This window comes from Glycine max, chromosome 13 (assembly GCF_000004515.6).
Source record: "Glycine max cultivar Williams 82 chromosome 13, Glycine_max_v4.0, whole genome shotgun sequence".
Classification (NCBI taxonomy): Eukaryota; Viridiplantae; Streptophyta; class Magnoliopsida; order Fabales; family Fabaceae; genus Glycine; species Glycine max.
In genome coordinates, this window is record NC_038249.2 from 44,320,039 (window position 1) to 44,334,747 (window position 14,709).

At 34.1% G+C, this 14,709-nt stretch overlaps 1 protein-coding gene and 1 pseudogene across 1 annotated transcript; one reads left to right on the forward strand and one right to left on the reverse strand.

Moving 5' to 3' along the window:
* LOC100798187 (boron transporter 4-like) overlaps positions 1–2,898 on the forward strand; it is a 6,506-nt pseudogene extending 3,608 nt beyond the window's left edge.
* A 2,715-nt stretch (positions 2,899–5,613) lies between these two features.
* On the reverse strand, positions 5,614–13,306 carry LOC100798712 (RNA cytidine acetyltransferase 1). Its single transcript, XM_041007954.1, has 21 exons — positions 13,295–13,306; positions 12,835–12,978; positions 12,598–12,731; positions 12,407–12,500; positions 11,610–11,693; positions 11,358–11,494; positions 11,054–11,151; positions 10,721–10,847; positions 10,546–10,636; positions 10,356–10,455; positions 10,024–10,076; positions 9,000–9,176; positions 8,868–8,905; positions 8,487–8,580; positions 8,159–8,338; positions 7,962–8,070; positions 7,798–7,867; positions 7,488–7,641; positions 6,859–6,987; positions 6,438–6,563; positions 5,614–6,283 (listed from the first exon to the last, which is right to left on the reverse strand). Exons 1-21 carry the CDS (start codon positions 13,304–13,306, stop codon positions 5,927–5,929), a joined length of 2,508 nt encoding a protein of 835 aa, XP_040863888.1. The 3' UTR covers positions 5,614–5,926.
* Positions 13,307–14,709: the final 1,403 nt, after the last annotated feature.

A 14,709-nucleotide genomic window follows, 5' to 3' on the forward strand; every position in this document is an offset into this window, starting at 1 on the left:
AGATTTACAAGGATTGCGGGTGAGATTTTCGGCATGTTGATCACAGTCTTGTTCATTCAAGAGGCTATCAAGGTCAGTTTGTGGTATAGTAGTATTAGTTTAGGTATCAACTATCAAATGAAACATGATTTGGCCTAACACATGAAAAAAAGAGAGACTTTGATACAAGCTTTTGTAAGTTTAGGGAATGGTGGGTGAGTTTAGTGTTCCTGAAGAAGGAGACCCAACATTGGAAAAGTACAAATTTCATTGGCTGTATGCAAATGGATTGCTGGGTATTATATTCACCTTTGGCCTTCTCTACACTTCTTTAAAAAGCAGAAGAGCAAGGTCATGGTTATATGGGACAGGTTTGTCAAGTGAACTTCAAGTGATTTGATTTGAGCCATTATTAGCATGGTTGGAGTGGGGAATCTGACATTGTTTGTTTATATTGAACAGGGTGGTTCAGAAGTTTCATTGCAGATTATGGAGTGCCTTTCATGGTGGTGGTGTGGACAGCTCTGTCATTCACAGTACCAAGAAAAGTGCCTTCTGGAGTTCCAAGAAGGCTCACTTCTCCTCTTGCTTGGGAATCCACATCTTTACATCATTGGACAGTAATCAAAGTAATCCATAATATTGCATATAGTCACACCACTTCTTACTTTAGTAGTTTTGGACATAACTTATATTTATATAACCTTTGCTGCAGAATATGGGGGAGGTTTCTCCGGCATATGTTTTTGCTGCTTTTATTCCCGCTTTAATGATAGCAGGGCTTTACTTCTTTGACCATAGTGTTGCTTCCCAGATGGCACAACAGAAGGAATTCAATCTCAGGAAACCCTCTGCTTACCACTATGATATATTGTTGCTAGCATTAACGGTACATCTCTCTATCTCTTGTACTGAGTTGTTTAATTGTCATTTAAATTAATGATCCGATTGGAATTTATGATTTGCTTTTGACAAAAAATTTCAGACATTGCTTTGTGGATTAATTGGCTTACCCCCTTCAAATGGAGTTCTGCCTCAATCCCCTATGCACAGCAAGAGCCTGGCTGTTCTCAAGAAACAGGTGGATAAATGAGTATTGGTATTTGTTAGTAAGCAACTATCATGATTGAATTGGATATTTGATATGGTGATTTTTTGATGACAGTTGATCCGAAGAAAGATGGTTAAAAGTGCCAAGGAAAGCATAAGGCAGAAAGCTAGCAAGTCTGAAATCTATGGGAAGATGCAAGCAGTGTTCATGGAAATGGATAACTGTCCAGATGTAAGTACAACCCTATAATCCTGTTGCCCCTGCCACCAATTAAGCCAATTGACACATATCTAAGTTTCTTTTGGTTATGATTGTTTTCAGAATCATTCAGTGGTCAAAGAACTAGAGGATTTGAAAGATGTTGTTCTAAACGGTGAAGACAAAGGACTCAACAATAAGAGTACCTTTGATCCTGAGAAAAACATTGATGCATATTTGCCTGTCAGAGTAAAAGAGCAGAGAGTGAGCAATCTTTTACAATCACTCCTAGTAGGAGCATCAGTCTTTGCTATGCCTGCCATAAAAAAGATACCAACTTCAGTTCTGTGGGGATATTTTGCTTACATGGCCATTGATAGTCTTCCAGGAAATCAATTCTGGGAAAGGATCCTATTTCTTTTTGTAACACCTAATAGGTGGTACAAGTAGGTGAAAGTTACTATTGTTTCATCATTTTCACAAAAAGCATGAAACTTACAACCTCTGTGGCTTCATTCAATGAATTCTCTTTCTAACGCCAACCAATATATATTTTTGGCAGGTTGCTGGAGGGGGATCATGCTTCCTTTATTGAGTCGGTACCTTACAAATACATAGTCTTCTTCACACTCTTCCAATGTATATATTTCTTGGTTTGTTTTGGAGTGACATGGATTCCCATAGCTGGAATACTGTTCCCCTTGCCTTTCTTTTTGCTGATCACATTGAGGCAGCATATACTCCCCAAGCTGTTCAAGCCTCACCATCTTAGGGAACTAGATGCGGCTGAATATGAAGAAATAGTTGGTGCTCCAGCATTAAGTTTCAATAAATCTTTCAGGGTATGATGCCATGCTTAATTTTATCATCACTATTTCATCTTGATTCTCTATTACACTCCAATTAGTCCAATATGGGATATGAAAGATCTTTTTTACTTTTTAACAGGAAGTGGAATCACCCCGAGTTGGATCAAAGGAAATAGGCAATGCTGAAATATTAGATGAGTTAACTACTAATAGAGGGGAGTTGAAGGTCAGAACTGTCAGCTTTGGGGAAGAAAGAAATGACCAGGTAATAACAATTTTAGAGGAGTGTTATAACACACTCTCTCCGCGGTACTATTCGTTAAAATTACGAGGAAGTACATTAAATAAAATATAAAATATAAGACCTACCAAATTTTGTAATTTTAAACCAACATGAAAGTGTGTTTTTAATATTTCTCTTTCACCGTTATTGATTTGAATTAGCTTAGCATTTTTTGTTCATTCCCTCACATAAGTGTATTGTGTTTGTTTGTTTGAATGATGAGGGTTTACAGGTTTACCCTGATGAAAATGGATCGCCACTCACAGATTTTTAGAGAAGGTGATGAATCCGATGCTATATGGTAAATGTTCCAATCCCAGAAGAAGGGATATGACATTCATACGTCTACTCTAGAAGAAAGATGATATCAATATATAGATAAAGATCAAGTTTTAAAATCTAGAAAATTTCAAGCTGCAGCAAGTAAAGAGGCTTAACGTGTCATGGTTTATGGAGTTTATAAGTAAAACTAGTAAAGTGACCCGTGTTTCACGGGTCTCAACTTAGTATATATGTTTAAAAATATGATTAAAATAGATTTACATATATTAATGACTATCCTGTAAATAAAAGTAATTAAATATTTTAGAAAATAATTTTATAAATAACTGTTTGATATGGTATAAAGTATATAGGAAAACAAAATTTTCTATTTTAATAAAAAGTAAATATTTTATTAATTATATATCTTCTACTAACTTTTTTAGTAATATAAAAGTCACTTTAGTCTATGCATATATAAAGAGATCAAGAATAAAATACAAAGCAGAACATATAGTCCACCATATGTTACCAATTATTAGGAGTGGAAATAGATGGCCTACAGAGTGATTGGGCCAATCAACACCAATAATGCATAATTTTCTGCATAAGCTTTGAAGAAATAGTATTTACATCAAATAGACCATAATCTTCCAATCATGCTAATCAACACCAATGCTAAAAACAACACCAAAATTGCCTCATGTCAGTGTAACTTCTCGGGAGATGAATCATTTGCTGCTAATTAGCCGCCATGAATACATATTAAAAACATGTCACCGCTTAGCGTGAAATCAAAATAATAAAAAGCATACAACAAAAGGGTAGAGAATAAGGTAAAAAAAGAAGAAAGAGGAAAAAATGACTTATCTCATCTTGCTGGTCGGTGGTAGCTATGCAATCCGTAAAAGTCTAGTCAAGGTGACATTTCTTGAAACAACGTTAATTTCTTTTCTTTTATTTTTCAAAACGCAACCTTCATAAGGCATAAGATAGATTAGAAAGAGGACGATTGAGAGATTTCATATCATAAAGAAGAAGTAAATAAAAAATGAGATGAGAGGGAGAAAAAGGGAGTATATCAAAGATGGGTGTTGTCACTGTAACTCTGTAAGGATTCAAACTTCCGACAGAAAATAGAAGCAGTTTTTGGTGAGAGTAAAACAATGAGAAAGTTTGAAATCCCAAAACAAAAAGATGAAGAGAGGCTTCAAAGTTTTTAAATAAGAAAAAAGAGGGAGGGACGTGGCAAAAAAATTGGTTACGTGGACATGTAAATAGATTTACTAAAACTATTGATTAGCAAATTATTTTTTTAAGAGAGATTACCGAATTACTTATTAACAAGAATTATCTACTTTAGCATTTAAATTTTCATCCTTTTCCTCTATTGTATCTAGAGCGAGAAATGGATTTGAGTTCATACTTCACCAGTAAGTTGCACGATATACGAACTTTGATCTTTTGAGTTTAAATTGTGAATTTTTAACCTGTTCTGCTTAACTTGTGGATTAAATGGGTTTTATCTGTGGATCTTAAAAAAATATAAAAATTTAAATATTTTTTATATGATTTAATGGTTGATGAATAATAATATAATATTTTGATTTAATATAAAATTATAAATTAAGTAAATATGATGTAAAAAATACTCTTTAAATAGCTTAAGATACAAATTATGTTATCATTTTGGACAAATAATTTTGTTATTAGACAATTCATAGTTAAAATTTTAAAATTATTTAAAATGGATCAAATTTTATATTTTAAATTTATTTATTTTTATTTTTTTGTCAAATACGTATCAGCCTGCTAGGTCTACATACTATGCGAGGCAGGTGTGGGTTAAACAAGAAAATAAATCCATTAAGAATGTAGACTTCTTGAGATAAACTTTGAAGTTAGACATTTTAAGATAAACTTATCCGCATATCCAACTCTATTTATATCTATATCACTTTGTAATATTATAATATCAAAATTAATGCACAAAAAGTAGCAACACTAACAAACATAAATTTTTTGATATTGTACATTTTTATAGCTATATTAAGAGTTGTACCAAACACAATTTTTTAATTGATGAGATAATATGAACTTATTTACATCAACAATACATGTCTATTAAGCTTTTATTTTACATTCAAACTCGGAAATTCCATTTCACAATGTTTGCCCTGCCAATAGAGGATATGCACATTTTGTTTTCTTCTTTTTAGGGATAGGATTGGCTCATGTTATTAACTAAAGAAAGTGTTAACAATCTAAAAGTCTGCTGTTGATGTTTGTCGAATTTTTTTGTGCATCATAGCGCCTGCATTAACGTGCAGTGACTAGTAATTTATCGATCTTCTCCGAATTCATTATTGTTAGCAAGAATGGCACCCAAGGATCAAGGGATAAGAGTACAATTTTTCGAAGTGAAGAACGTTGCCTTCATGCAAAAATTCTATAAATACTTTTTTCACAATAATTTTTTTTTCTTTATCTATTTTCTTAGTATCACTCGCCACGTGAAATAAAAAAGCAACAAAATAAAGTCAAACAAGAAAGAATGGAGAAGACCATAAAAGAGGCATTGAGGGGTGAAAATGTTTAAAGTAAAAAGGGGATGCAAATAGCAACCTCTAGGAAGAATGTTATGGTTGCCTTTGATTGTACAGAAAGGGATTTTTCAGATATACCTCTGCCCTGTTGATATTGTGCACTCCTACTTTGGAGAATTGCTCAGCATAATAGGCTGTTTGGTAGGGGCAAAAGAGGGTGACAAATGAGTGAAATCAGCAATAAAATTCCTTGGAAATCATATTTTTACTCTCTATTTTAATTCAAAACATTCATATCTTTGCTTTCCACTTTATCAAATATACACTGAGTGCTGTAGGACTTCACTATGCCTTGAAATATGGGTGATGAAAGAATACAAATTACAGTCATCTTGAACGAAATATGGGTGATTGAAATATGGGACTCCACTATTTATTGTCCTATCTGCTGATCACAAACCTGCTCCTAGTCGATACTTCGTTCCAGTATGTTATACAAAAAGTGGTGATATTGTTGGAACACATGGCTGTGCTATGTTGGCAAAATGGAACGACAACGGACTCTTGCAAGAGAATCAATCCTATATGACAGTCGACACAAAAGAACCAGAAACACAAAAGTTTATATTTAGTCAACACAAAAGAACCAGAAACCTACATGCATCAATATAATTGTTTTTATTATGTTTTGCTAAATTTGTAATTTTGACATGTCAAACATATTGATTGCTAAATATGACCAAGACCAATATATAAAAATTAATATTTAAAATAGAATAGAATTTAGTGAAAACATTCATCAATCTTGTATGGTTCTTCTCCTTTTGCTTAGCTTATGGTTGTATGAGCAATTCCACCAAAAAAAATGGTTGTGTGACCAAAAAAATCTTGTCCGTTTTTTATCATTCTTTCGACTTCTCTTCATCATCTCAGGCTTACTACTGGATTTTACACTGATAAGACCACCAATGGGTATTTTTCCTCTGTTGTTTTGTAAAACTGTCTCCAAGTCAGATTCTCCTTCCACAATCGCATATCGCTGGAGCAATTCAGGAGTAACGGGTGCTTCTGCTTTTAACTTCATGCCATCCTCAACTTGTTTAGCAGCATTATTGAGGTCATCATCCACAGACACACTATGAGGTTCCATGACGATCTAGGGACAAAATAAGATTAGTATAGTATAAAAAAGGGAGCCACAAATTAGTAGAACTTATGACCCTACCTACAGTGGGTTTATAATTAGGTGACATTGTAAAATTGTTTTACACTATTAGTGCATACTTTATTTTCTCTTATTAAAAACTTACTTCTTTCATTCGGGGCAAGGTAGATTCAATCTCCTTGGATGCAAGGCCATTTAGATAATTGTAGAACAACTTCATTATCCTCCTAAATTCAGACAATAGCTGTTGCCTTTCCAACTTCATTTGTCCCTGTTAAATGAAGCAACACATAATAAGAGAATGTAATTCCAACAGCTTTCCAGAAGATGCTAATGGGCAATAAATTTTAGAGTGACTCATGGATTTGACAGAGAATGTGTCTATCATGGTAAATTGACCAATGCATGATAAGTTGATCACAAACTTCAAAAGAGTAATGAAGATAATGTAAATTTTTTGTAGAGATTCAGCATCTGGTTGTCCTTTTTATAGGCATTATTAGGTTCTACCAAGTTATTTGAGCGTAATATTTCAACTAAACAAATTAGTAGGTTGGTAAACAGACCTCAATGTACAAAATGTTGTGATTTTGCAGGCCAATGCAGAGTAACACAGAAGCTTGAACATATGACAATTTAACGGGAAGCTTTTCTTCAAAGTAGAGACGTGCAAGGATGGGAACTAAATCCAAAATCTGTCAAAAAAAACAAAACAAAAGGTTAAGATCACACTTAAAGGCACTCCAAATTAGTATGATTTCCATGTGTTATATAGCCGCCATAAGCTGTAATACCATCCACCATATTGTTAGAGTGGAAATTTTTTTATTGCCACCATGAAATGCCATCCACCGTTATTAACATTGTTGCACAAACTTTAGATATTTACTTCAGTAAGTAAACAACCATGCCAAATTAAATGACAATGATTTCTGGTATAAGTGTTTTAATTTCCACAATATTGAATATTCACTTTTATGTTGGCCAGCAAAGAAAAAATTAGGGTGATTGCCATGGCGGGAGAGGGAATCAAGATGGAATTCCAATATACTAGTAATAATTTACAAGGGAATTGAAGCAGTTTTTACTGAGGGAGTGAGAACAACAATTTTCAATTACCGAAAAAGTATCGTACTGGTTATCATCAAGAAACAGTAACGAAAATATGACCAGTACCCAGCATTTGAGATCTCACCAGGTGAAGGTTAAAGTCAGCAAAATTGGAAACATAAGCCTTTAGTCGCTTCATATCATGTGGTGATAAATATTCCCTGACTGACCCCATAAATTTATGAGAAGCAGTCTTTGAAGGATCTTGCTCTTCAAAATTGATTTTTGGATCCAGGATGCTGGAAAAATCATCAATTAATGAGAACTTTTAAAAATGGAGAGATAATTGAGGGGGATAGATACTGCATAGTTCAAGGAACCCCAAAACATTCATGCATGTCAACAACTGAGAATTGATGATGCCTAGTAAACTGTTAAGTTTTTTTTATACTAACCTCATAGCAAGCTTGAATTCCATGCCACGAAAATTGGAAGCTAGAAGTCTAAAAAATCTTTGCCTAAAATCTACCAATAGTGAACATTTTGAATAACCAACAATTAACAAAATGAATCATAAATATTGAACAGAGATCATAACAGCATAGGAAGATGAACCCACCTTGGTAAAATGGGCTGACAAAGCCCCACTGATTTGATCCATCAACTTTAATTTCATCATTGTTTAGGGGTTTCAGGACCATAATAGAATGCTCACCAGTCACAGTATTCTGTCAAGTTGAGGAAACAATATATGGTGATTGATTTTTAAAAAAGAAATTCAGTATCGTTGTCCACTGTTAAGAAAAAAAGCTTAACTGGAATCTGGCTAATGTAGAAAGGAGCAAATTTGAGCTTCCTCCAAAAGCGAAAAAGGTCCAAGGTTAGCCCAAAGGAGACGCCAATGTAATGGAGCTTCTCTGGGCGCCTTTCACGCAGATGTACTAGCAAATGAGGAAGTTCTTTTCTTGGTTTTATATTTTCTTCAAGTAGTGAAACCTAAATTCACAGTAGAGTCAGAAAAAAGGTAAAGCAGTTATTGGATAGAAAGACTCCTATGTAGCTCTAATGCCATTATGATATACATAACTTTCTGGGACAGAAGAATCTAAACTTATAAAAAAAATGAATTTTAGGGTAAACATACTTTTTCTGCAGCTTCAGTAACCCTAATTTGCGAAGTCTGCACTTCATCATCAACGTCAATCCCAGAGATAGGAGTAAGTCGACCTTCATAGTAGCTGTGGAAAAAATGTAAATAGCTAATTGATTATGTTTTGCTTAGATTTTGACATTCAAGACTAAATGATCTCCAAGTTACAGCATCTTTTAAAGCAAAGTATTAAAGAACTGGATTCATAGATGAGCCAACTGCTTCATTAGAGCACTAATTGGCTACACACAAATGCCAGAGGTATTTTCTACCACACCTTGAACCAAGGACCCCAAACCAAAGCAATATTAAATTTAAACGAAAGTTAAAATGAACACCACTCCAATCAAAGTAAGAAGAAGGCCATCCACTCACCGTATTAAAAGCTCAACTGCTTGCGAACCATATCCATGCTGAAATCAGGGAAAGATTAAGAAAAGAGAAGAGGTGTTGGAACTTTTGAAGAATATGGTAAACCAAAACCATAAGCCAGAAAATAGAAGTTACCTTCATGTCATCAGGGTGTGTAGCAATGCGAACAATGCGAGCGCCCGAAAGTGAAGGAAAAACTGTGTCTTGGTATTGCTCACAGAATTTCCATGGTATTTGATCTCCAGAAGGTATATGACCATTGCTCAAACTTTGTTTTACTGACTGACGAGATATTTGCCCTTCAAGGCTAACCTGTAAATGTGGGATGTCACAACAAAAAGAGCAACCATAATAAACAGAAATTGGGACAAGCATAACCATAAATAACAAGAAATTACAAACTTCAAGCAAACACCAAAGAAAGAAAAACAAAATACGGAAGTTGTAAGCCGGGTAAAGGAAATCATGGAACCACCATAAAATTTAAGTAATTCAGTTAGTTCTCAATTTCAAGTTTTGTTCTGCATGATAAAGTACAATGACATAAACGGAAACTTAGAACTCAACCATGTACAGCAGCTTCACATATCTATCCAAAAAATTAATAAGCACCATCAATCCACGATTTTTTTATAAAAAGGGAATTGCAAACTTCAAGCATTTTAAATCAGCAAAAGAAATTATCCTAGTCTGTAGATAGTTTCAGTATCAAAATATGTTTCTTACAGATTCCTTGATATACCATATGGTTGTTGCTTTGTAGAAGGCCACAACACAATCTGGACCATTTAATTCTAGATCTCTTGATGGTTTGACTCGTAGTTTTCTATGGTCATATTAGGTCTTGTTGGTTTCAAGAATGTTTTTAGTTTCCAATTCCTGTTTTCACTAAATAATTACAAAACATGTCACCTTGTTTTCAAACATGAAAACACTGTTTTCACCCTTTCCTATACGAACATTGAAAAATATGTAATAAAATTAAAAAAAGATGGAACTCTAGTATTATTAATGAAAATTACATAAAATGTTTTCTTAATCCTTGAACCAAAACATTTAAGTTCTGTTAGAGCAGTGTAGGCAAGCCACGTAAAAAAAGCCAACAAGACAGTGGATAAATGCAGCAAAAAATAGGATTATTTATGCCAAAGATGTGTACCTGGATCACACACAAAATATCAGGAAGTTGATTCTTTGATTCATCAACAGGTCCTGTCATACAAATACCATCATATGCCTCATTCAAGTCATGTCGTTTAAAATAGAGGAACTATGATTTTAAATTGCAGTCCGCAACCGCAATTGCGGTCGTAATATCAAGATATTTTGATACTCTGCAATCATATCACGACCGCAATTGTGGTCGCATCAACCACATTTTCCCGCAATTGCCTTTGATGTAAAGGTTTTCTGACTCGCTACAACACAATCACAACCACAATTTGAAATCATGAGGAACCAAAGCAGAACTAGAAAGAGAACCAAGTATACCAAGTAGCACAAATAAGTGGTGTGCTGGAGCATCTGCCATCAGTTGTATATCATTTGGAGAATTCTTGTAATCTGATGCAACATATAAGGCCATCATTCGCTGCAAGAATGTCAACATTTTAGCACCATATCTAAACGTGAAAATATTAATCACAACCCACCCAACATCATCTGATAAATCTGGTTTTACCTGCAAAAATAATTCACTATCTCTGTGATAGGAAAAGAGAGTATCCCTATTAACATAGTATAGATCACACTCACTACATGGAGGGAGGAACCTGATTTCAGGACAAAAGAAACGTACATGGAGATTTAAAAACGGTCATGTCTTCCAACTAAACATGAGATAAGCTAGAAATAACCTGCTGCTAAGATTAGGGATGGCATTTGAAACATCTAAGCAAAGTAATTTGTTAAGCCAGCTTTCAATGGGATCCCCAGAAGCATATCTGATGGATTCACTCAGTTCTATTTTCTTAAACAGATAACCTGAGAGATAAAAAAAAATTAGCAATAAGTCACACACACACACCCTTAAAAAAATTATTACAATCATCAATTAATGGATCATTTGAAACCAAAAATATCTTAATTTCATAATCCATTTAGAATGTATGTCCATTCTAAAGAGTAGATGGCATGCACATTGTTTATTTGAACTTTGGTTTGAGGTTAAAAAGCCAGAAGCAAAATACCTGAATCAGTGCCCTCTGTGCTCTTGGAAAATGTATTGCTTTGCGCTTCCAATTGATGCAAAAGTTTTAGTGTTAAAGAGTGTCCAGTACCTTCGTAACTTTTGAGTTAAAAGAAAACAATTCTTTCAGTAATCAATGAAGTCACATCACAAGTTAACTCTTTTAAATGGGGAGACATATCAAACTTGGTTAAAGAGAGAAGGAAATGGCTAATAATTCAAAAGGATTAATAGTTCCTCTTAAAGTAGTTTTCGACATGAAATAAGGAAGGTTTCACCAAAAGCAAAACACTAGTCATACATACCCATTAACAGTAGAAGAGAGGAAGACCAGATATGGTCCAAGTAAAGACTTCACCATCGACAGTGGAATAGCAGCAGCTTCATCAACAACCAACAGTTCAGCTAGTGAAAGCTTTTCATGCTCGTGTGGCAGTATATACTGAAGATGAAAAACAAGTCCAGAATTTCATCTACTTGTAATCTCAAAGCAATGGTATTTTTCCTTAACATCAAGACAATTTTTTAAGTTAAATATATTAATGCAAAAGCCCTACCTGAATTGTTTGTATGTGGTGCTCGTGTTTGTAAATATTGATCCTTACCGTATTCTTCCCACTTTTCACCACATTAATATGCTCCTATTCAATGGAAACCATAGTAATCTTAAGCAAACTTCATTCAACTTTCTATACACAAAAAGATCAAAAGATAAAGGAGGTTGGATTGATACAAAATTAGGAGGAAGAGAAAATGAAGGAAAGTGCTGAGAAAAGTTCAGAGAGAATTCATAGTCTCTCAGGGAAACTGAATCTGATATTTTCATTACTTGCTCTATTGGAGTATACCTTTACTCATACTTTCTTTCCTGTTTTCAGTTAGGATTCTGTGTAGTTAGTTACACTTTGTTAGATTTCAGCTATCACTGTACAGCTATAAATAGCTAATCACTTTCTTTTGTAATTATCTTTTCTGTAATTCTGTTTCAATCAATGAAAAACTTTGTTTTCTCTGTTCATCAATTCTAATATCCTCAGTTACGGAAAAAAGACATTTATAGTAAGGTGTATAATTCAATAACAAAATTCAGTTGTAAAACAAGCTGTGACAGTTACAGTTCCAATTACAATTCAGGTTTCACATAAACCAGCTTAAGATACACTGACACAGTAAGCTAGCATACTCCAACAAAAACCTACTCAAAATAATCAGAAATGTTTTTTTTTTCCTTTCAAAAGCCTAAACAAACAAATTAAAAATATTCAAAAGTGGTTTATATGAAACAAATGATCTCTAAATGTATCTTATTTAAGCAATAATTGTTATAGATGTCAATGAGGGAGAGAACCTGTACCTTGTAGTCAAGTGCCTCAAAACCTTTGAGTATAAATTCAAACAAGGTTTTCAAATTATCAGGGCTGGGTGCAGTTACAAAGATATTTGAATACCTACACAGATAGTTTCCCAATAAGATCCTAAAAAAATTGTCTTCTCTATCACAAATGAACATATCTAAGATATCTTTATGTCTGAAAAGCATAGTACCCGGCAGCGATAGCACCAGCAATAGATAAACCAAGGGCAGCTGATTTCCCACAGCCACGACCAGCCAACAAGGCAACGGTACCACGAAGTGTTTTGCTCAAAATTGCATCCAGAAATGTAACAACAGCATGACCCTATTGACACAAACCATATAAAACCACTCACATTCACCACTCAGAAAAACCAATTTGGTTAGCTGCAATGGACAATGAAGAGTTGCGAGCAAAATAGTCCTACCTGGTCCAATGTGCAACACTTCCTAATCAATCCAACAAGGTAATTTTCACTCAGTTGTTCTTTAAGCTTCTTCAGGCCCTGTTTTGCTTTTGAGAGTCCCTCAGCGTCCTGTACCACAAACTCAAAGGCAGTAATTACAGAGAACTCCACCAAAATAAAAATATACAAGCATCTTGCTTGGATGTCAAGAAACGAATGGAAAAAGAAATTCCTACTATATTACTTTTCTGCTTTTGACAATATAACTAAAAAAATTGCAAGCTATGCACTAGACAGTTGCAGGTTATAGAATAGAGTGAGATTGTGAAACTAGTAATTATTCAAATACTAAGACAACGGATACAATACTTTAAAAAAATCATATTATGTGTCGAATTACAACAAGACAAAATAGAAATAATACCTCTAAAAATTATTATGAAATGTTTTCCAATAATAAGATAGTATTGTATCTCTCTACTCTTTCAGGCATCTTAACAGTTATAGCCTTTGTGTTCATCAAATACTTTTGAATTGCCACCAAGATTTTGAAATATTCATCATATACTCAAAGCACAACAAATAAGTAGGGACACCATCCTTCTAGATTCTAGCGGGAGGGAAAAGACATATTTTTAGCATTATCTCAAAACATCAAAGTAGACACATTGTTAGTACTTAGTACATTTGTTTTAGGCAGTGTCTGGAAAGCAACAATCTTGTAGCTTTGGAAAAAGTGTCAGGTAAAAATCATCTGAAACCCCCATAGGAAAAAAAAGCAAGAAATAAATGAGGGTACCTCATTTACAAGAACTGGCGTAATAGATCTTATGTGAGATGAAATTGGTAATATGTTCATCTCATCATCCATGACCAAACATGCCTTGCACGAAGCAATTGATAATAGGAAGCGTTCATTAAAGCGCCCAGCTGCCTCAGAGTGTGATTCGGTTCGAAATCTTTTATGGACATCCTGCAATCAGTGAACCACGTGACAGTTGAAATGAATGAAAACAAAAAGAAGATCCTGAGGTCAAAATTGTAGTCATAGGTGCTCAAAGATCAACAGAAGCTGAGACTATAATTATAGTTAATAAGAAATGTTTTCATAATTAAATTTCTTTTGAGAAAGAGGTCTAAATTAACAGTGTACTGTTCATACCATGACCATGGTGTACAGACTGGTCAGGGAAGATAGAGAACCAAGCAGCAGAACAATCAACCCTCCTCCCTCCACTGTCTCTATGGTTCTTGCTAGGAGATTAGGTGTCAATGTCTCAAAATCCTAATAAAAGAAGAGAGAATAGCAAAACTGGTTTATCTTGGGAAAAAAGGAAAGAAAAAAACAAGTAGAAAAGGATAAAGATATATACCTGAAGTATACACATTCCAAAAGTATTACCAAGAATTTTTTCCGAATCCTTATATAAACAGTAAGTTATATCTTTAGTTTCCATAAACAAAGAAAATGCATCAACTTTTTCGTGATCCAAAAGACCCCTCAGCCTCAATTTTTGAATCTGCCTATGACGCTTTTCCTTTTTACTGCATTCAAAATCATCTTAATCAATCCCACGCATCCCTCAAACAAACCAGTACATCACAGTTTAATAATTAACAATAGATACCGAACCTGCTTAGTTGAAGCTTGTGGTTGTAACACCATAACATAGTTGGCTTGGATTTCATCTGTGCCTTGCTAAGCATGTAATGAAGATTTACAATCTGCACATAGTAGGACTCAAATGAAGTTTTCAAAATGTTTTATGTAATTGAATGATGAGATGGAACGTACAGAATTATCAAATTATAACATATGGCAAACGATGGAATTAATATAATCCATCACGTTCCATTCCATCTAATACTATTACACTATATATACTACAAAGAAAG

Bases quoted from the DNA above. Each gene is read 5' to 3' on its own strand.
- LOC100798712 (XM_041007954.1), bottom strand. The intron at 8,071-8,158 runs GTTAAGCTTTTT...TCAACTTGACAG, and splicing joins TCTACATTAGCCAGATTCCA to AATACTGTGACTGGTGAGCA. The intron at 6,564-6,858 runs GTCTGTTTACCA...TTCATTTAACAG, and splicing joins ACAACATTTTGTACATTGAG to GGACAAATGAAGTTGGAAAG.